Below are 21819 nucleotides of genomic sequence, written 5' to 3'. Positions count from 1 at the left end.
AGTTTATAAATGTGTTGGAAAGAACACATTTATACACTTACAAGAATTTCCTTTTAATTTACCTGGCTTTTATATATTAACATACCCCAAAAAATAAACTTAAAATCTCACACCACTTGGAAAAATGATTCGCTTTCTTTTACCAGAGTGCCATAACAGCACAATATTTAAAAAAAACACCACTAAAATTTAGAGTAAAACATTTATAGTACATTTATTTAAAACTTGGGCAAAATACCAATATAAAAGAAAATAGAGTGTAAGAAATAAAAATAAAGTACAAAACATTTTCAATCTTCAAATCCATAACTTAAGAGACAGCAAGCCCTTTTTATTTTTATTTTCACATCCAAATTTTCCTTTAGATTGAAGTACCATAGTTAAAATATTTAAAAACTAGCAAACTAATTAATTATGATATCTAAAACGGGATCTTTTAAAACGGTAGTATAATACAAAACATAGTAAATTATGTTTCCTCATAATAAAATTACACATCCTAAAAAAGATGCAGTTTTTTTTTTGCTTTCCTGCTTTGAACTGCTCATCATCCCAAGGAACACAGCTGGAAAACAGCACTCACAGGAAGTATTAGTTACTTTACACGGTGGCTGGAACAGCTAGATTTAATGCTCCAAGGACTCCGAAGCAATAAGGCATTTTACTATCCATCAAGTAAATTTATATGTAAGTTTGTTAAGGGAAAACAACTTTGAAAAATCAGTGCAGAAAAAAATTTACATAAAACATTAACTCAAAGAAATATAATACTTGCTTTTCTTAGGCGAATATTACGGATATCTACAGGGTTTACAACATTTTGGACTAACGAGCTATTTGCTACTTCTAGAAACCACTGACAGATAGAATTTATACTTTTGCTTAAAATGTTGCTATTGTTCAATCTACTTTTTTTTGTGTTCAGAGTAATCTTTTCTAGAATATACTTCAAACAAGCCACAAATTTTTAAGGCCCCCCCCCCCAATAATCAATTACATCATATTTATGTAGTACCTTCTTTATCCATCTTTGATACATTATTGCAATACAAAAATGTTTAGTTTCAGTAATCAGGATAAAATCTGTCATTTTAAAATTAATTATTCAGATCATTCCCCAACTCACCTACCCCATAGGGTTCTCTGCTTCAGGGGAATCTGAAGTAATCTGTCAAGTACTGGGAAAACAGCAAGTATGTTTTCCACAAATCCACCCAAGTCTTAAATTCAAGACAAAACAGTCTGTCTCTAGATAGGTCCAACTGTGCAAAAAGGGAGGAGGATGAATATGACATAGAGGAGACTACACATGAGTGATTGGAAAAAAGTCACCAAATTCAATCTACTTTAAATTGAACCTACGTCTCCAGAAACAACAGACTAACGTAGTAACTTACCTTGTCTCCTAGTATATAAATACATTTAGTAAAACCTTTCCCAACAATCACATTTCTTGGTTTTCATATAAAAAGGATATGATTCATAATCCAGTGTTTGAGTAAGTACTCCAGTCAGAACAAACTCAGCATTATGGACATCTAGAAATATTTTAAAAATATACAAGATTAATATACTACAGAGAGCCTTCTTCACTCTACATCGCAAGGAGCATGGGGGATCAGCTGAGATATATCCACTGACAGACCTAGAATTGAACACTGAAGAACTGGAAGACGGGCATTCTCTGTGGGATTGTTTTACTTTGACCCTATTTCCTCTACCAGTGTGACACAGCTCAAGTATACTGACTTGGCCTATCTGCTTGACCACTTGCCTGAAATGGGCCCTGATCCTGCACAAAGTTCTGTTTGAGAAGAACCCTGTAAATCACCAAAGCACCATGAGAGTGCAGTTCAGTCACTGAAGCACTAAAGGAGTGCAGGGTGAGAGGGGTCTCTCCACAGGATCAAAGCTTTGGTTAGGAAGGTGTTGTGTTTTTTTTGTCTGAAGTGTGATTACTGTTAGTTATTACACTGGGTCCATATTTGTGGCTACTGTATGTAGATGTGCAAGTATTGTCTGTGTGGATCCCACTATTGGTGTTTGGGCATCTCATGCATGCAGGTTCAGAAAATTTGGCCAGCAGTGTCAACTGGGTCCGCACATGCACCTTGCATGTCCCAGTTCCCCAAACCCGAGGGCATAAAAGGGGGTGCAGGCCCAACTGCCACTCAGTTCTCTCTGACTGCCTATGGCAGCGAGTTGGAACTATATACAGTCCTCCCTGCTACACGCAGCAGATTTAGAACTTCTCCGTTTATCCCCTCTCTAGTGCAGGATTAGTTTTAGTGTTTGAAGTGTTCTTCTGTCCTGTTGACAAATTTATTTTCTTTAGATCTTTCAGGATTGGTACCAAGGCAATTCCCCTACCTCACAGTAAACACAGATCCAAGTGTTTAAACCCTGCCCTTCAATGATGGCCTCATATCAGTCATAGGTGGGTCTATGAAATGGTTTCTCAGCCTGTGGTTCTTAGGGGGACACATCTCAATGGGTGCTCCACTCTCGGTGTACTTGCGCCCCTTGTGCCTTTGTTCGGAGATTTCACATAGCAGTGTCTGTTTGGCCTGCACATATGCTACGTAGTTTCATGCTCCACACTGAGCGCTGCATATAGCGCTGTGCAGAACTGTCCTCAGTTCCTTCTCTACTGTGAAGCTCCATAGCACACAACTCCAAAGCAGAGGGGAAGGAGGGCGAATAGTGAAGCACCCATAGGGAAACACCTCTCAAAGAACCAGTTCCTGCACTGAGTAACCATTTCTTCTTGTTTGAGTAGCTAGGGGGTCACAGTTGAGGTAAAAATCAATACGGATGACTGCTAAGGTTCTGTCTCAGACTGAGGCGGTTGAGAAGGAACGGAGGGTGGTTCGCCCACAGAGCACCATATAACCACGGTGTGGAGCATGAGACTGGGTAACACACATGCACAGGCCAAATGGACACTTATGTGAAATCTCCAATTAAAGGCGCAGAAGGAGCAAGCGCACCTAGAATGAAGCACCCATAGGGACACTACTTGAAGAAAAATTGTTGATTACTCTACCTTGGAGACACTGAACTTCAAAATCACATTTCCATCTGAAAATGCTGTACCTACTATTTAAATTATAATGATTTTATGAGATATACAAAGATCAGAAAATAAACCTAAAACAGAGAAAGATATGCAGTTTGTGCATTTGTTGCTAGTCAACTGCATTTCCTGTCTTATGAATTGGTATGATGACTAAACATGCAGTCTTTTTGGTCCTGGAAGAGTATTCTGCAGTAGCAGAGCTGAAACTGAAAAGCAGCAGAAAATTTGCACAACAAAATGGCAGGAAGGATAAGATAGGGGTCTGAACTATTGGGTGACAGTAACAGGTCTGCTCAAACATCAGCAGGTAAGCAGAAAAGCCCTATAGATTTTATTTTAAAACCAAGGACATACTATTAAAAAGGTGCTTCATCACATTTGATTTTTATTTTTTTTTAAGTAGACAGTACTCCTTTAACTGTATTTTAATCTATGACTGTTCCCAGTGATGGGTGTATGTACTTATACAATGAAAAATAAATACAGTAAGCAAATTATGAATTGGAATTCTATTAGCAGTTCACACGTACCTATGCCTCTGGCAAAATATTCTCGACATAAGTGAAGATCATTTTCACAGGATATCAAGATTATCGCTGACAAACTCTAAATTAAAAAAAAAAACAACTAAATATGAGTTCAAATAAGAGAACAATATATTTTATACATCATTTTTAGAAAGCCAAGTGATACTGTACTCACTTTGTTTTGTTTGTGTTCCATAAGTTTTCGAAAAGAAGGTTGTTTGGATAATACTTTTCCTCCTGCACATTCCACAATTGCCTTCATAGTGGAAAGGCTAGGACAAATTCCAGGTGTAATGTAAAAATATTTCCCCTAAAAACAAAAATCTTTTTTTAAAAATATATATATACACATATATAAATAAAATGTAAAAAAGGAGAAAGTGAAGAGTACAACTTTTGATCCTTTAGCGTCTGATATGTGTATAGTGCTGACATCCACTATAATGCAAGGGTCATTTTAAAAATTATGAAGCAGATCTTCTGCTGGTGTAAACGGTCATAGCTCCATTAACAGCTATGATAACTTACACTAAGTGAAGATCTGCCCCTATTTACCTCAAATCTTTCTGTGACGCTTACAATAATGACCATAAAACCTTCAAATGGTAAATATTTTCTTAATGAATATTAAACAGCAGTTAGGTAAGGATGCAAAAAGAAACACCCCTATTTCAACTGTGTGGTTGCCCAATGGCTTGCAAAAGGACTTCTACAAAGAAAAGGTGAGTCTTATTTTCCAATTTAGAAATTAGATAGAAATAGAAATTTAGTGGTTATATCTAGCTATCTAGTTTCACTGACAATTTCTTATTGTCCAGTTTATAACCACTAATTTCTATGGTCTGCCAACAAAACTACAACTAGCTTTCTGCCTGCTTGAGACTGTTAATAAAGGTGATTATATAAAGTGTATTTTATCTGTTCCTACTTGCTTGCCATCTGAACTGGTAAAGAGATGCTATTTTAACTTCTTTGATCCTCCAGCCAACTTTACTTCCAGAAAAAAATTGAAATTTTACATTATTTTTGGCTTCCAAATTTCTGACTGAACTATGCCAGGTGCAAAAGGTTTTATGCTCAATCCCTAAAGAGTTATTTTGACATGCCTAAGTAAATTGGTCTCTGTTAAAACAACACTTCCACTCCAAATCTAAAATTGTTTCTTATAATGCACAATCCTGGGACAAAGTTCATGAAAGTCATCTTTTAGATGAGGTATGTCTCATTATATATTGCTCTCAGGACAAAGGTGAATGGTTTTCTTGTTTGCTGTGAAAACATAGCACAGAAAGGCCAACTTTTTCTTTTTCTTTAAGTATAAGAATAAAACCAATAGTGATATAGATGTAGTGTATTCCAATAGCAACACTATCTGACATATGATTTTAGTAATTTTCAGGTTATTTCATTGTAAGTTTTACATGAAATATTTAGAAATCTACCTATACAAATATTCTTAGAAGAATCATATCATTCTGCTCTTAACAGGAGTCTGAAAGTGAAGTGATTATACAGATGAAACTAGCTTGCATATATGTTTTCTATTAAGAAGTCAAACTGCCTTAAAAGATTATGAAACTGCATTAAAACTTTGGTTCTAAGTGGAACTCTAATTCAATGCTAATAATAAAAATGTCACACGTATCAGCATTGTGCAGAAAACATATATGCAAGATTGTTTCCCCTATAAGTACATGTATAAATTTCAGCTAATAGCAATAACACACTCCAGGGAGTTCTTTCATTTGGTTTTAGACACCTAAGTTTTTAGCCTTTTGTGTTACTCTGCCTTCTGGCCTATGCGCATACCTACCAGGAAAACTGTCTTATTACTTAAGCACATGTTTGGGAAAAGCATTGATAATTATCAGAAAAATACATTTAAGATTGATCAAATGAGTGACCAAGCATGTTTTGTCTTTTATTGTAGCAATGAAAAAAATATATGTATTTACGCATGTTATTAAAAAGTGTGTACCTTAAAAAGCGGAGCCACTTGTGCTCTCTTTAGAGACTCCTCTAAACTGAAGCAGAAAAGCACCTCAGCTTCTGCATCTCGGAGCATGAAGTTCTGCTCATCTGGAAAAGAAAATATACACGTTACAAATGTGACAAAGGAAGAAAAGATGTCAACATAGCCCTTTACCCAGATTCAAACCTTATTTCAAATTGTTATCAAAAACGAATGGTAAAAAATTTGGTAAAAACCTCACTTGCTTTGATGTAACATGAGCATAATCTCATTGCTTTTAATAAAAAACTGCCTTTTATTGAAGTCAAGCTACTAAACAATGTTGTCTATTTAAAAGTCACGACCCCTGTATAAAATGTGTTTTTATTATTATTTAATTTTACTATTATTGAGGATCAACCAAAATTACTGATTGACAAAAATTCTTAATATATTTCTGTATTTTTGCTGTGTTTACTTTGTACATTTCACAGCATTTTCTATCCTATATGGCCCCCACAACTTCTGTATTGGAGAGCTTCAAGCCACATTAATGCATTTACCCCCATTTATGAAAAGGTTGTAGAGCAGTTTTTAAACTAAGGGCTGGGGGAAAGCTGACAGGGGTGGAGAAGCACATGGTTTGGACAGAGACATCCCTTAGGGGAGGATCTATAAATGGAGATTCTCTACATCCTAGTAAGGAGGAGAGGATGGAAGATGATAAAATATGCGTAGGATATGATGAGAAATAGTTACACGAAAAAGAATCCCATTCAATTACATCATGTAATGGCAGACAGCTAAAAAGTGACAAGTTTTTATATTGCTATAAAATAGGCATCACAGAAACTTGGTGGAATGAGGATAATCAATGGGACACAGTAATACCAGTGTACAAAATATATCAGGAGGACAAAACAGGTCGTGCTGGTGGGGAAGCGGCACTGTATGTGAAAGAAAGGGTAGAATGAAATGAAGTAAAAATCGTAAGTGAACCAAACTGTACCATAGAATCTCTATGGATAGTAATTTCATGCTCGAATAATAAGAATATAGCAGTAGGGATATACTACCGACCACCTGACCAGGGTGGTGATAGTGATTGTCAAATGCTCAGGGAGATTAGAGAGACTATAAAAATAAGCTCAATAATAACGGGGGATTTCAACTATCCCCATATTGACTGGGTACATATCACCTCAGGACAGGATGCAGAGATAAAGTTTCTAAGTGGAGCACAGGATATGATTAAAGAGGTGAATATAGCTGGACTGCCTGATAATATGACCACAATATAATTAAATTTAACATCCCTGTGGCAGGGAAAACATCACAGCAGCCCAACATGGTAGCATTTAATTTCAAAAAGGGGAACTACACAAAAATTGACAGGTTTCAGAGTAGCAGCCGTGTTAGTCTGTATCCGCAAAAAGAACAGGAGTACTTGTGGCACCTTAGAGACTAACCAATTTACTTGAGCATAAGCTTTCGTGGGCTACAGCCCACTTCATCAGATGCATAGAATGGAACATATAGTAAGAAGATATATATACACACAATACAGAGAACATGAAAAAGTGGAATTAGCCATACCAACTGTAAGAGGCTAAGCTCTAAAAGATGCAGTGAGAGCCAAAAAGGCATCCTTTAAAATGTGGAAATTAAATCTTAGTAAGGAAAATAGAAAGGAGCATAAACTCTGGCAAGTGAAGTGTAAAAATGTAATTAGGAAGGCCAAAAAAAGAATTTCAAGAACAGCTAGCCAAAGACTCAAAAAGTAATAGCAAAAAAATCTGTAAGTACATCAGAAGCAGGAAGCCTGCTAAACAACCAGTGGGGCCACTGGATGATCGAAATGCTAAAGGAGCACTCAAGGACAATAAGGCCATTGCGGAGAAACTAAATGAATTCTTTGCATCGGTCTTCATGGCTGAGGATGTGAGGGAGATTCCCAAACCTGAGCCATTCTTTTTAAGTGACAAATCTGAGGAACTGTCCCAGACTGAGGTATCACTAGAGGACCTTTTGGAACAAATTGATAAATCAAACAGTAATATGTCACTAGGACCAGATGGTATTCACCCAAGGGTCCTGAAGGAACTCAAATATGAAATTGCAGAACTGCTAACTGTGGTTTGTAACCTATCATTTAAATCAGCCTCTGTACCAAATGACTGGAGGATAGCTAATGTGACGCTAATTTTTAAAAAGGGCTCCAGAGGTAATCCCTGCAATTACAGGCCAGTAAACATGACTTCAGTACCAGGCAAACTGGTTGAAACTATAATAAAAAACAGAATTGTCAGACACATAGATGAACATCATTTGTTGGGGAAGAGTCAACGTGTTTTTTGTAAAGGGAAATCATGCCTCACCAATCTATTAGAATTCTTTGAGGGGGTCAACAAGCATGTGAACAAGGAGGATCCAGTGGATATAGTGTACTTAGATTTCCAGAAAGCCTTTGACAAGGTCCTTCACCAAAGGCTCTTAAGAAAAGTAAGCTGTCAGGGGATAAGAGGGAAGGTGTTCTCATGGGTTGGTAACTGGTTAAAAGATAGGAAACAAAAAGGTAGGAATAAATGGTCAGTTTTCAGAATGGAGAGAGGTAAATAGTGTCCCCCAGAGCTCTGTACTGGGATCAGTACTACTCAACATATTCATAAATGATCTGGAAAAACAGGTAAACAGTGAGATGGCAAAATTTGGAGATGATACAAAACTACTCAAGATAGTTAAGTCCAAAGCAGACTGTGAAGAGCTACAAAGGGATCTCACAAAACTGGGTGACTGGGCAACAAAATGACAGATGAAATTCAATGTTGATAAATGCAAAGTAATGCACATTGGAAACATAATCCCAATTCTACATATAAAATTATGGGGTCTAAATTAGCTGTTACCGGTCAAGAGAGAGATCTTGGTGTCATTGTGACTAGTTATCTGAAAACATCCACTCAATGTGCAGTGGCACTCAAAAAAGCTAACAGAACATTGGGAATCAGTAAGAACGGGATAGATATAATAAGACAGAAAATGTCATATTGCCTCTATATAAATCCATGGTACGCCCACATCTTGAATACTGCGTGCAGATGTGGTCACCCCATCTCAAAAAAGATATATTGGAATTGGAAAGGGTTCAGAAAAGGGCAACAAAAATGATTTGGCGTATGGAACAGCTTCCATATCAGGAGAGATTAATAAGATTGGGACTTTTCAGCTTGGAAAAGAGACGACTAAGGTGGGATATGATAGAGGTCTATAAACTCATGATGGGTGTAGACAAAGTAAATAAGGAAGTATTAGTTATGCCTTCTCATAACACAAGAACTAGGGTCTCCAAATGAAATTAATAGGCAACAGGTTTAAAACAAACAAAAGGAAGTATTTCTTCACACAATGCACAGTCAACCTATGGAACTCTGCCAGAGAATGTTGTGAAGGCCAAGACTATAACAGGGTTCAAAAAAGAACTAGATAAATTCATGGAGGTTAGGTCCATCAATTGCTAACAGCCAGGATGGGCAGGGATGGTGTCCCTAACCTCTGTTTGCCAGAAGCTGGGGATGGGCGACAGGGGGATGGATCCCTTGATGATTACCTGCTAGGATTATATATATCTATATCTATATCTATATATACACACATACATACATACACACACACACACACACACTTCCAGTCCTAAATGCACTTTTATCCACAAGTGCATTGGACTCAAGCTTTCATCTTTACTTCAGAAAAATTCCTGTTAAGCACACCTAATTTGATTTAAAAAAAAGGGAGGATCAACATTAGTTATTTTTTCTTTGTCTACATTATAGTCATACCTACCAACATAATGCATAAAATGTGCAGTTTTTTTTTTAAACAATCTCCCCCTCCCCCCCAAAAAACCCAAACAAACCAACCAACCAACCTAGACATCTAAAAAGCAGCAGAAGTGCAAGTGGATGAAGCACTAGTTAAAAGTATGGTTGGCTATACCGAGAACAGAAATAAAGAAAAGGGAGGGAGGCTTATGAAGGCTTTAAGCAATATTAGTGCATACTATGCTATTTGATAATTCAGAACGTTTAAAACAAAGGAATAATGTTATTAAAAGTTAAGAAAAAAGGAACTAGTTTTCTTTCCTTTGGGTGAAGTAATTGGTATTAAACCATGCGGAGAGCTGAAGGCAGAGGGCTTTAATTGAAAGAGAAAAAGTTAATAGAAAACCAAAGTGAATTTTGTTCCTATGATAGCACTACACTGATAGCAGAACCCTTATTCAACCATGAAATATTTTTTAAAAATTAAACATTTTGTCGGTTCTAAAATACAAAACAGACTGCTAAAGTCTTAGCTGTCAACTATGTGGAGAATTATGTTTGAAGTTTTACGTACAATTTATTCAGACAATAACTGAATGCCTAATATCACATTCCAAAATAGCGGTCTAAACAAAGTCAATCACAAAAAAATATGTTTTGTTCAAATATAATTACTACCCTTGCATACTTTTTAAAATAATATTGTTCAGTTTATCTATATGAGTGACTCTAGTATTCACTTACCAACAAATTTCTGGCATTTGAAACACTCTTCTAACCACTCCGGAGTTACTATGTGCTTGACTACTGAAATTGCTGTCAGGAACTTTACAGTACGGGTCACTTTGCTGGCAACTAGATGTGTGCATTTCTGTGCAGATTCTGCTACTTCACCCCCAAGAATGTAGAGTTTCTGAAAGTTAGAATCATAGAATTATAGAAATGTAGGGCTAGAAGGGATCTTCAGAAGTCATCCAGTCCAGTCCTCTCTGTTGAGGCAGGACCAAATAAACCTAGATCATCTAGATTACCTAATCTGTTCTTAAAGACCTCCAATGATGGGGATTACACAACCACCCTTGGAAAACTATTCCAGTGCTTAATTATCCTTATAGTTGGAAAGCTTTTCCTACTATTTAACCTACATCTCCCTTGCTGCAGATTAAGCCCATTACTTCTTGTCCTATCTTCAGTGGAGATGCAGTACAATTGACCCCTTCATAACAGCTCTTAATATATTTGAAGACTATTAGGACTGCTCCCTCCCCTCCACCAACCAAGTCTTCTTTTCTCAAGACTAAACATGCCAATTGTTGTTTAACCTTTGCTCACAGGTCAGATTTTCTACTCCTTTTATCATTAATTTTTTTAATATTACATTAATAAAAACATTAAAAAGGATAAAGTGGGAAGCATAAAGCAGTTATCAAACTATTGCATCCCAGAGGCTGCATTAGCTGCTATGGAGTTCTATAGTGATGCTCTGTTGATTGCTAGTGGTGGTGGTACTAAGGAAGGCAGACTCCGTGACACCCCAGCAAATCCTCCTCATATCATGCTTACTTGGGCGATGTTCAGGCAAAACTATCTGGGCCTGAGGGAAGATGTGAAAGTTTCATTCCAAACCAATGAAACACCCCAATATTCACTTCCTATAGGGCACATATATGAATCTTATAAATGTCAGATTGGTACATCTATGAAGTGCACACACTTTAAAAAACACCTATTTATTTTATGTAGAAAGTTTCAATAGGTTTACAAATCTATGCCATGTAAATATCAAAGACAAAACAATTGTAACAACAGTGAGCTTTTGTTTAGATAAGTAACCTCCATTTATACTGTATAATGTTTATCTATAACTGGAGGTTCTTCTAGAAGTGTGGTCCCTATCTGTATTCCACACATGGGTATGCATACACACCATGCGCCTGAGTCTGGAGATTTTCACTAAGCAGAGTACATTGTTCCGCACATGCACAGTTCTCCTCATGCTCTGAACCTAGGGTATATATGGGAGGCGGTGCAGACTGGCGCCTCTCCAGTTCTTTCTCCTACCACAAATCCAGTTATGATCTACAGCAGAGGGGATGGAGGAGAGGTAGTGGAATACAGATAGGAACCGCACATCTCAAAGAGCCTTTAGTTACAGGAAAGTACCCTCCTTTTCTTCTTCCAGTGATAGTTCCTATGTGTATTCCACATGTGGGAGATTAGCAAGCAGTAGTCAAACAGGAGATGGGTGCAAGGATTCAGAAATGATGGCTGACTGTAATACTTCTGTCCTCATAGTTGCATCTGTAGTAGAAGACTGGACCAAAGCGTAATGTTTTGTGAAGGTGCCCTATATCTCTCTTGTAGAGACGCAGTAGTCTAGTCTCACGTACATGCAGTAGAGGTTGCTTGCACTCTGGGGGAATGGGCCCTCACCCTCTCTGGGGCAGGGATATGAGCTAGTTGGTAACAAAGGATAATGCAATCAGAGATCCATTTAGAAAGTCTCTGTGCAGATATAGCTTGACCACTCAATCTCTCTGCTGTAGTAACAAAAAGTCTAGGTGTCTTTCTAATCACCGTTTTTCTTTGCAGATAAATGCCTGTGCTCTTAGGATGTACAGAGATTGAAGCTTTCTCTCTCCTCATCAGAGGCATATGCAGTTTTGGGAAAAAGTATCCGTAAGTTGGATGATTTGATTCATGTGAAACTCTGGAATTATTTTGGTGATGCATTTTAGGTGGGGCCAAAGAGAGACCTTTTCTTTATAGAAGGCAGTATATGGTGGGTCTGCCATCATTGCTCCCAGCTCGCTGACTCTCTTGGCTGATGTGATGGTGCCTAGGAAGGCAACTTTCATTGACAGATGGGACATAGAACATGTGGCTAAAGGTTCAAAAGGAGGTTTGGAGAGAGAAGAAAGAATGAGGTTGAGGTCCCAATTAAGAACTGGCTTCACCAGCGGTGGGAAGGATCTAAGAAGTCCTTTCAGGAATTTAGTCGTCATGGGATGAGGGAAGATAATGTAAGACAATATGACAACCACACTATCTGGATATCCTGGGACCAGATGATTGGGAGGAAAGCATTGCCCGCAGGTGGACTGCTCTTAGTTCCAGTAAATTGATAGACACCCTGGACTCCCCAAGGGGTTCAGATGCCTTATGCAGTGTGTTTGTCCATATGAGCTCCCCAAACTAAGAGCGAGGCATCAGTAACAATCGTTGCCTCAGTTGTAGGTGTGAGCAAAGGAGTTCCCACTCAAACTTTCTCCAGCTTCGTCCACCAGACGAGAGAGGCCAGAAACTTGGATGGAACAGTTATTCTGGCATTGAGATGGACTTTTTCTGGTGAGAAGATGGACTGATTTTGCAGGCAACAAAGATGAAGCCTGGCAAATGGTGTCATATGTGTGCATGAGGCCATGTGACCAAAAAGGGAAAGGCAAGTTCTGACCGAAGTCAGAGGTCAGAGAATGACCTGTTTTATGAGCTCTTCCATTGCATGGAATATCTTGGTAAGTAAATAGGCTCTTGCTGTAGTTATGTCCAAGGTCGCTCCCATGAAATCTATGGACCTTGTGGTGGTCAAAGTGGACTTTTCTTGGGTGACACAAATTCCCAAGGAAGATAGTAAATGGAGCAGGAATTGGGTAGCCAACTGGACTTCCTTTATGATCTGCCTGTCTGTAGCGGGGTGGTCACCCCGCTCATGACCTGAAGGGCTTAAAACAGCCCTGGGAGAGGGCTGGGGTGGGGGAAAAGCTAGGCTGATTGGGGGAAAGCAGCCACAGGTGGGGCCACGCCCCAATCAGGCCACGGCTAGCCCTATCAGAGGCTGAGGGCCAGAGACTGGAAGACACTTTCTCTCTAGCTTTTTGAGAGAGAAGGACCTGGCTGCCTGGGAGCTGAGAAGGGTACCAAGGGTGGAGCAGTGCTGGGGAAGGGCAGTGGGAGATGGGGAACTCCAGCCTAGAAAAACCCCAGGCTGCAGGCCTTGGTAAAGGGCCTACAAAAGACAGCCCAGAGATAGGCAAAGGCAGCAGATCCTAACCCCCTTGCTGATGACGAGTGGTTTACAGACTGCAGTCTGCCCCAGTGAGCAGGGGATAGATGATGACTGGCAGTAGCCACTGAGGCAAGGTAGGGATAGAGGGTTGGGGGTTCCCCTGGGAGGTGAGACCCAGAGACAGTGGGTTGCTGCTGGGGGCAGAACCCGGAAGTAGAGGTGCACCGGGGTCCAGGAGGGACATGGGGGCCAGCGGCGTGCGAGTTACCGGCCTGCAGAAGGCGCTCTGGGTTGGAAAGAGCTAATTCTTTGATGACCAGCAGGAGGCGCTGCACCAGTGAGTCATTGCCCCGCCACACTGTCATAAGCCAGTTGTTAAGTTACAGGAAGATGGAAAACCAACTTCCTCTTATCCAAGCTGCCACCACTGAAAAGACTTTTGCAAAGACCCGGGGTTCCGTAGCTAGGCCAAACTGGGCTCTGAATTGGTAATTGTCTTCACCAAAGAGGAACCTTCTGTGGGATGGGTAAATGTCTATATGAAAGAATGTCTATGTGAAAATTAAAATTCTGCATGGTCACACTGGCATCAATAATTCCCTCCATTGAAGAAGGCAAACTATTTAACAAACAGTTTGCCCTCTTACAGAGAGGGAATTATTGATGCCAGTGTGACCATGCAGAATTTTAATTTTTTGGATGAATAATATATTTAGTTGGCAGAGGTCGAGAATCAGACTCCATCTCCCATTCATTTTGGGGACTAACAAGTATGGGGAGGAGAATCCTTTCCCTTGATGCTGAGAAGGAACTCTTTCTATGGCTCCCCAGTGGAGAAGGGAGTCCACTTCTTATGCAGAATTTCCTCGTGTGACTAGACCCAGCAAAGGAGCCAGGAAGGAAGTTTGGGGACAGGGATTGATAGAAATGTGATCAGATAGCCATAGTGAATAATTTCCAGCACCCATTTGTCTGTTGTGAAAGCCCTCCATTTCTGGGCAAATTGGGTATGGTAGCCTCCAAAAAACTGACGGGTAGGATGATGTGGCACCAATAAAGGGATACAGGTCTCAACAGTCCCATCAAAAGAAATTCTTTCGGTGAGAGTAAGGTGTGCCAGTCGATGTTGCAGGAGCTGTGTACCTTGGCCTTTGTACTGTCTGTTTGTGTGGTGGATCCTGGGAGCACTAGTGGTAAAATGACTGAGGAGATGGTCAAACTCTGTACCACTGCTTGTGATGGTTCCTCTTAGGTTGATGGATAGAGATAGCCAGACAACAAACTCAAGTCTTGAGAGAGTGGAGAGATTCATCAGTCTTTTCACTGAACAGGTAGACTGTATTAAAGGGGAGATCTTGAATGGTACTCTGCTCCTCCCCAGGGAAACCTGAGGATTCTAACAGGAATCTCTCCTCAGGACAATGGCCACAGCCATCCCTCTGGACACAGTCTGCAGCATCTACTGCAACCTGGAGAGAAGTTTTGGGCACTAATTCTCCTTCATCAATTAAGGACTGGAACTGAACTCTATCTTCCTGAGGGAGCTTGTCCTTAAAATCCAACAAACTCTGCATAATTAGTGGCATTGTATTTAGGAGGAAGGGCCTCATAATTTGAAATTCTAAATTGGAGAGAGGCAAACACCTTTTCTCCTAGAAGGACTAGTCACTTGGCACTCCAGTCTGAGGGTGTAGTTTTGGGGTGCTGCAGCCTGGATTTTTCAGTGGCAGCTTGTACCACCACAGAGTTGGATGATGAGTGAGAGAATAGAAACTCTGTCCCTTTAAATGGAACAAAGTAGTGCTTCTCAGCACTCTTTGGGGTGGGAGTGCAAGAAGCAGAAGTGTGCCACACTGTTCTAGCTGGATCCATGATTGGCCTTGGTGATAGGGAGGGCAGCTCAACTGGGACCCAAAGGTTGCAAGATATCCAGCAATCTATGTTGGGACCCCTGAACCTCTTCAAGCTGTAACTGGAGCTTGGACACCACCCTTTGTAGGAGCTACTGATATTGCCTCTAGTCATCAGGCAGAGATGGTGAAGATGGCATAGCTGCCTCATCTGGGAAAGACAATGAAACTGCTCCCAAAACCATCGGAACTGTTGGATTCAGTTCAGCTCAGTCTTCTACATATTCCAATGGGGCCAGCTGGTGTTGGCCAAGAGATGGCAAGTAAGGTTCATGTACTGATCCTGGGTAATGCCAGTATGAAGGCTAAACTGGCTGAGGAGAACCCCATGGCACTGGGTACCACCTGTTTCTCAGAAAGGCCTATTTTGATTGCAGGATGGAACCCTGCTCTCTTTAGGCCCGTTTCTGCATGATAGGGTAGGGGCTCTTCTGAAACCTCTAACTCATCAGATGAAAACGCTGGATCCTGAACTTCTGGCAGAACCAGTGATACGGTACCCAGGTTCAAGGGTGGGAGAGGAGAGAGACCCCATGATCGCAGAATAGCTTCCTCTTCTGCATCAATTATGTCTGTGAATAAAGGCGAACCTCATAGTAGTGGGGAGTGAGGATAGGGGAGAGCAAAAATGTCCTCCAGAGAGACATAGGTCTCGGACCATCTTGGGGTATGGGGAGAATCAGCTGGTGGGCCTGTCGGATCCAGTGTTTCCCTGGTCACATTGGAAGTTGGATCCCTCCAGGGCTGTGACGTTATTGGCAGAGTATGATCTGGATGTTAAAGGGAGTGGCGGTGAATGTCTTTCTGTCAGCATATCAGAACCAGTACTGGAACAAATGGATCCATTATCCTTAGTGCCACTTTCTCCTGCTGAGGAGATTTACTTTGGCCTTATTCTTTAGGACCCAGGGGCAAGAACTCTCCCAATTTTGAAGGGGTTGGGGGGGGGGTGTCTTTTTTTCTTTGGGGCAGCCTTGGAAGAATGCTGTCTCTGTGCTTGTGACAATGCCCCATACTCTCATGAGAAGCCTTCACCTTAGAAGTCTCGGTCTCGAGCACTGAGCTTATGCTTGGAGGGACTCTGCCTGTTGATTGAAGCTGATGTCTAGGGGGTTGTCCTTAGCCTGGAAAGTCTGACTGAGATCTCATGGCCTTTTGTATCAGATGTTTTCTAAGTCTTGACTGTCACGAGTTCTGGGAGAGAAGGAGCAGCAAATGTTGCACTTAGCCAAGATGTGAGCCTAAAAGCAGTGCTGGTGTTTGTCACTCACTGAAAAGGAATGGGGGGGCGGGAAACACAATTCTGTAACCCTGGGACTCTGGGCATAATCCTAGCCTCCCATGGAGGATTTCCCCAGGATGGGGGAAAACAACTAACTAATTACACTAGTACTTAACACTAAAAGAGTAAAGAAGTAAAACTATTTACAATATTTATACGCAGACTGAAGCGGTCAAAGGAAGAAGGTGTGGACACAGAAGATTCTGACTCAGGCCATGCAGTGGTACGAAGGAACTGGAGCGGCTCCAGTCCGCACTGCCCCTCATATCCTTGGTTCAGAGCACAAGAAAAACAATTGTGCATGTGCAGACCAATGGACACTGCTACTGAAAAGTCTCTGGACTCAGACATGTGTGTACCCATATGTGGAATACACCTCACTGGGCTAAGAGTTATGAGGGAGGTCCTCCTCTCTGAGAGGGGTGGGGCTTAGGACACACCCCTCTGCTTGGCATCTCCCATTGGCTGGCTTAGACAGGGAGCCATTTAATGTGTTTGCTTTTCTGACTCCCATTCTGAGGAGCCTATCTCTCCCCATGCATTGTATAAGGAGCCTGAGCATCTAATTCAGGCTTTGGGAATCCCAGGTATTTTCTAGGCATGGTTAGGCATGTTGAGGCTGAACATCGCCACACCTAAGTTCATTTCTGAATCTAGCTCCAAGTATGTAGCAAGGTTCAAAGAGGGACTGGACTTTTATATGGGTAACAAGAATATCCAGAGTTTTAACAGTTAATAAGTTTTGGAAGGGATATAAAGCCTCATGCTTTAAAATTTAAAACAATGTCTGTGAAGAAGCAGGATTAAACATTCATGGGAGACAGACAACACAGAGTAGGCAGATATGGGGTAATCTCGCACCTTCCTCTGAAGCATCTGCTGCTGCACAGAGTCAGAGACAAGATACTGCACTAGATGGAACTTGGGTCTGATTCAATATGGTAATTCATACGTTCCTCGCCTGAACTTGGTCATTTGGTTTGCTATTGGAGGTACTGAAGGTATCCTCCCCTCTTTGAAAATGAACATTAGGAAAGAAAAAATAAGACACAAGCATGAAGTACCTGAGTAATGCTAACTTGGATATAACTAGCAAATAAAACTCAATTTACCGAAAACTATACTCTCTACTGTTTTAAAACAATTCCCTACAATTTTCTCTCTTTATATCTATTAGGCCTGTTCTGATAAAGGCTTGTAGACCCAAATTAAACTTGATGTATTAGGGAAAATAATCTAAAGTTGCTAAATGTTCCAAAATATTGTGCATAAGTGACAAATATGAAAGTCACCTTGATATACTGCTGGACTTGTGTAGGCTCAAATCCTGTGAAGAGCACCATTGGGGTCAATTCTGGTGAGAGCTTTTTAGTAGGTGGTGGTATGTCCTCAATTCTACAAAATAGAAAAATATAGGACATCATGATGACTGGGACCAATGTTTTTATTTTAAAACCACTGAAGCACAATCTTGCAAACTTTTACTCATGGGACTACTCGCACAAGTAAAGGTTTGCAGGCTTTATGGCTTTTTGATAAAAGGTTGCCAACCTGAGAACAAGATGTGTTTAAGTTGGTACAAGGAACAGACTGAGCACAGTCCTGACCCAGTGGAGGTCAGACTATCTCCACAAAGGCTTCTTAAGCTGCAGTGCTTTTCCAGAAACATATCGATACCCTGGCCGCTTTTCTTATTTACAGTTTCACCATTATAAAGGATTGTAGACTTTACACAGTGAATGGCAGAATGATTCCCTAGAGAAAAATCACCAATGTCAAACCAATCATCCAGCATGATTTTAATCTTAGAGTTAAGCATTTATATTAACAGGCAACATATTGTTTGTGCCATGAATGCTAACCCTTTAGAAATCTCTGCTCAATTGCTGGGCCCAGTTTTGGAGACAAGGTGAAGAAATCTCTCACAAGATGATGTAGTCTCTGATTCATGAAAGGCTCATAAGTTCACTTTTTAGTTTATTTAAAAAGATGCCTTTGCAATTATTATGTTTTTATGTGAATATGTTGTTTCCATTTCACTTTATTTTGTCCATTCTCTCTTCCCCTCCCAACCTTTTCTATGTTCCATTGGCTTTTTAAATCCTTTTTTCAGTTTTGCTTTCTATTTTTTATTTCCATGTTTTCCTCTCCACTTCTCATCCCATTTCCTCTCACTGTCTCTGCTTTCTTCCCTCTGCCCCTAGTTCTCTGCCTCTCTAATTTCTCCCCTGCAATTTCTCCACATCCTCTCTCTATTCTTTCCTCCCCTCTCTCTTTCTAGTTCACTACCTGGATGTGCTCTCTTTTTTCCATCTCCTCCAGTGCATAGTTGGCAACTAGGGCTGTCAAGCGATTAAAAAAATTAACCTCAATTAATCCTGCTATTAAAAATATTAATTGCAATTAATTGCGCTGTTAAACGATAATAGAATACCATGTATTTAAATATTTTTGGATGTCTTCTACATTTTCAAATATATTGATTTCAATTACAACACAGAATACAAAGTGTACAGTGCTCACTTTATAAAAAACAAAAGAAATAGTATTTTTCAATTCACCTAATACAAGTACTGTAGTTCAATCTCTTTATCATGAAAGTTGAACTTACAAATGCAGAATTATGTACAAAAAGCCTGCACTCAAAAATTAAACAATGTAAAACTTGAGAGCCTAAAAGTCCAATCAGTCCTACTTCTTTTTCAGCCAATTGCTCAGACAAACAAGTTTGTTTACATTTGCAGAAGATAATGCTGCCTGCTTCTTCTTTACAATGTCACCTGAATGTGAGAACAGACATTCGCATGGCACTGTTGTAGCCAGCGTCACAAGATATTTAGGTGCCAGATGCGCTAAAGATTCATATGTCCCTTCATGCTTCAACCACTCTTCCAGGAGACATGCGTCCATGCTGATGGGTTCTGCTCGATAACGATCCAAAGCAGTGTGGACCGATGCATGTTCATTTTCATCATCTGAGACAGATGCCACCAGCAGAAGGCGGATTTCTTTTTTGGTGGTTTGGTGTCTGTAGTTTCCGCACCAGTGTTTCTCTTTTAAGATTTTTAAAAGCATGCTCCACATCTCATCCCTCTCAGATTTTAGAAGGCACTTCAGATTTTTAAATCTTGGGTCGCGTGCTATCTTTAGAAATTTCACATTGGTATCTTCTTTGCATTTTGTCAAATTTGCAGTGAAAGTGTTGTTAAAACGAACAACATGTGCTGGGTCATCATCCGAGACTGATATAACATGAAATATATGGCAGAATGTGGGTAAAACGGAGCAGAGGACAAACAACTCTCCCCCAAGGAGTTCAGTCAAAATGTAATTAACGCATTATTTTTTTAATGAGCGTCATCAGCATGGACGCATGTCCTCTGGAATGATGACTGAAGCATGAAGAGGCACATGACTCTTTAGTGCATCTGGCATATAAATATATTGCGATGCCGGCTACAACAGTGCCATGCAACAGCTGTTCATCTGTTTCAGGTGACATTGTAATTAAGAAGTGGGCAGTATTATCTCCTGTAAATGTAAACAAACTTGTTTCTCTTAGCTATTGGCTGAACAAGACGTAAGACTGAGTGGACTTGTAGGCTCTGAAGTTTTACACTGTTTTGTTTTTGAGTGCAGTTTTGTAACAAAAAAACCTACATTTGTAAGTTGCACTTTCATGATAAAGAAATTACACTACAGTACTTGTATGAGGTGAATTGAAAAATACTATTTCTTTAGTTTATCATTTTTACAGTGCAAATATTTGTAATAAAAATAATATAAAGTGAGCACTATACACTTTGTATTCTGTGTTGTAATTGAAATTGATATATTTGAAAATGTAGGAAAACATCCAAAAATATTTAATAAATTTCAATTGGTATTCTATTGTTTAACAGTGCAATTACTCGCAATTAATTTTTTTAATTGCGATTTTTTTTTTAGTTAATCGTGTGAGTTAACTGTGATTAATCGACAGCCCTATTGGCAACATGTAGCCATTTTTGCCAGATACAACCATCTTAATAAGTAAGGGATTCGATGGTTCCAGGCTGACAGCTAATGGACAGTTTTGTGGACATTCTCTTATGTTTTTTTAATAACAAAGGAAACAGAACCCTGTGCAAAAGGAAGTTAATGAGCTTTTGTCACTGGTAGTCAGTTATTCTTACCGTGCCCGTTTAGAAGAAGGCTGAAGACTTGATTCATTTTGCTTTGGTTTCAGGGGCAATCTCACACCCTGCAATTAGACCACCATACATTTGTGTCTGAAGTAAGCACAAACTTTCTGATTAGCCATCCTAGTTTTTCTGTTTCACAATAAAACATGTAACGACTATATTTTAAAGCAGCGGTTCTCAACCAGGGCTCCGGGGACCCCTGGGAGGCCACGAGCAGGTTTCAGGGGGTCTGCCAAGCAGGGCCGTCATTAGACTTGCTGGGGCCTAGGGCAGAAAGCCAAATCTGTGCAGTGCGGTGTTGAAGCCTGGGGCCCTGAGCCCTGCCACTGGGGCTGAAGCTGAAGCTTGAGCAAATCAGCTTTGCGGGGCCCCCTGTGGCATGGGGCCTCAGGCAATTGCCCTGCTTGCGACCCCCTAGCCCAAGCCCTGGCACAGGCAGGCCGTGGAGTTTTTATAGCATGTTGGGGGGGGCATCAGAAAGAAAAAGGTTGAGAACACTTATTTTAAAATATATGAAGACAACTAAATCTACACGTGGATGAAAAATATGTGCTAGCACAGGCTACATTTCAACTGGCAACCTAGAAATCGAAGGCTGCATATCCTATTGCTGCCTACTTAGTCAATCAGTCCCTCCATAAATATTGTGGTAAGTACCAAATAGTGCAGGCACACAAGACCATATTCCTAAGTGTCTAAACTTCAATTCAAAAACTGGAAGATGACATCAGGCTTAAGGCCAGGTGTCAGGGATACTTTAGTACTGGTTTTGTCAACTGATGAGTGCTTGAAAAAATGGAATTATTTAAAATATTTTGACAGCTAAAAAAAAGTTCAAATGAATTAGAAAGTTATTCAGCTCTTGCTTACTAAAGAGAATGGTAATAAGACTAAGATAACAAATAATCCAGAACAGAAAAGATAAGGCAAGTATTTTGAGTGCAAAGTGAAATTTTATCTAAATGCCATCTGTTGTATAACTGAACTGGATAGTCATTGGTGCAAACTAGAATTAACCATAAAAGCAAGTCAAACATTGTGAAATTGTTAAAAGAATGACCC

General features: G+C 40.0%; 1 protein-coding gene across 1 annotated transcript in view; it reads right to left on the bottom strand.

The window, feature by feature from the left end:
• Positions 1-1422: 1422 nt before the first annotated feature.
• The window catches only part of PAXIP1 (PAX interacting protein 1), an 85918-nt gene continuing 65521 nt past the window's right edge, over positions 1423-21819 (bottom strand). Inside the window, exons 14-20 of the mRNA XM_065399145.1 lie at positions 20749-20816; positions 17866-17968; positions 10120-10288; positions 5585-5685; positions 3782-3916; positions 3610-3685; positions 1423-1538 (exon numbers count right to left, since the gene is read on the bottom strand). Of these exons, the coding sequence (XP_065255217.1) occupies positions 1423-1538; positions 3610-3685; positions 3782-3916; positions 5585-5685; positions 10120-10288; positions 17866-17968; positions 20749-20816 (768 nt within the window). The remainder of the gene's footprint in view (positions 1539-3609; positions 3686-3781; positions 3917-5584; positions 5686-10119; positions 10289-17865; positions 17969-20748; positions 20817-21819) is intronic.

This window comes from Emys orbicularis, chromosome 2, assembly GCF_028017835.1.
Source record: "Emys orbicularis isolate rEmyOrb1 chromosome 2, rEmyOrb1.hap1, whole genome shotgun sequence".
Lineage (NCBI taxonomy): Eukaryota > Metazoa > Chordata > Testudines > Emydidae > Emys > Emys orbicularis.
The sequence above is the reverse complement of the archived record's forward strand: the minus strand, read 5'-3'. Positions and strand labels throughout refer to the sequence as shown.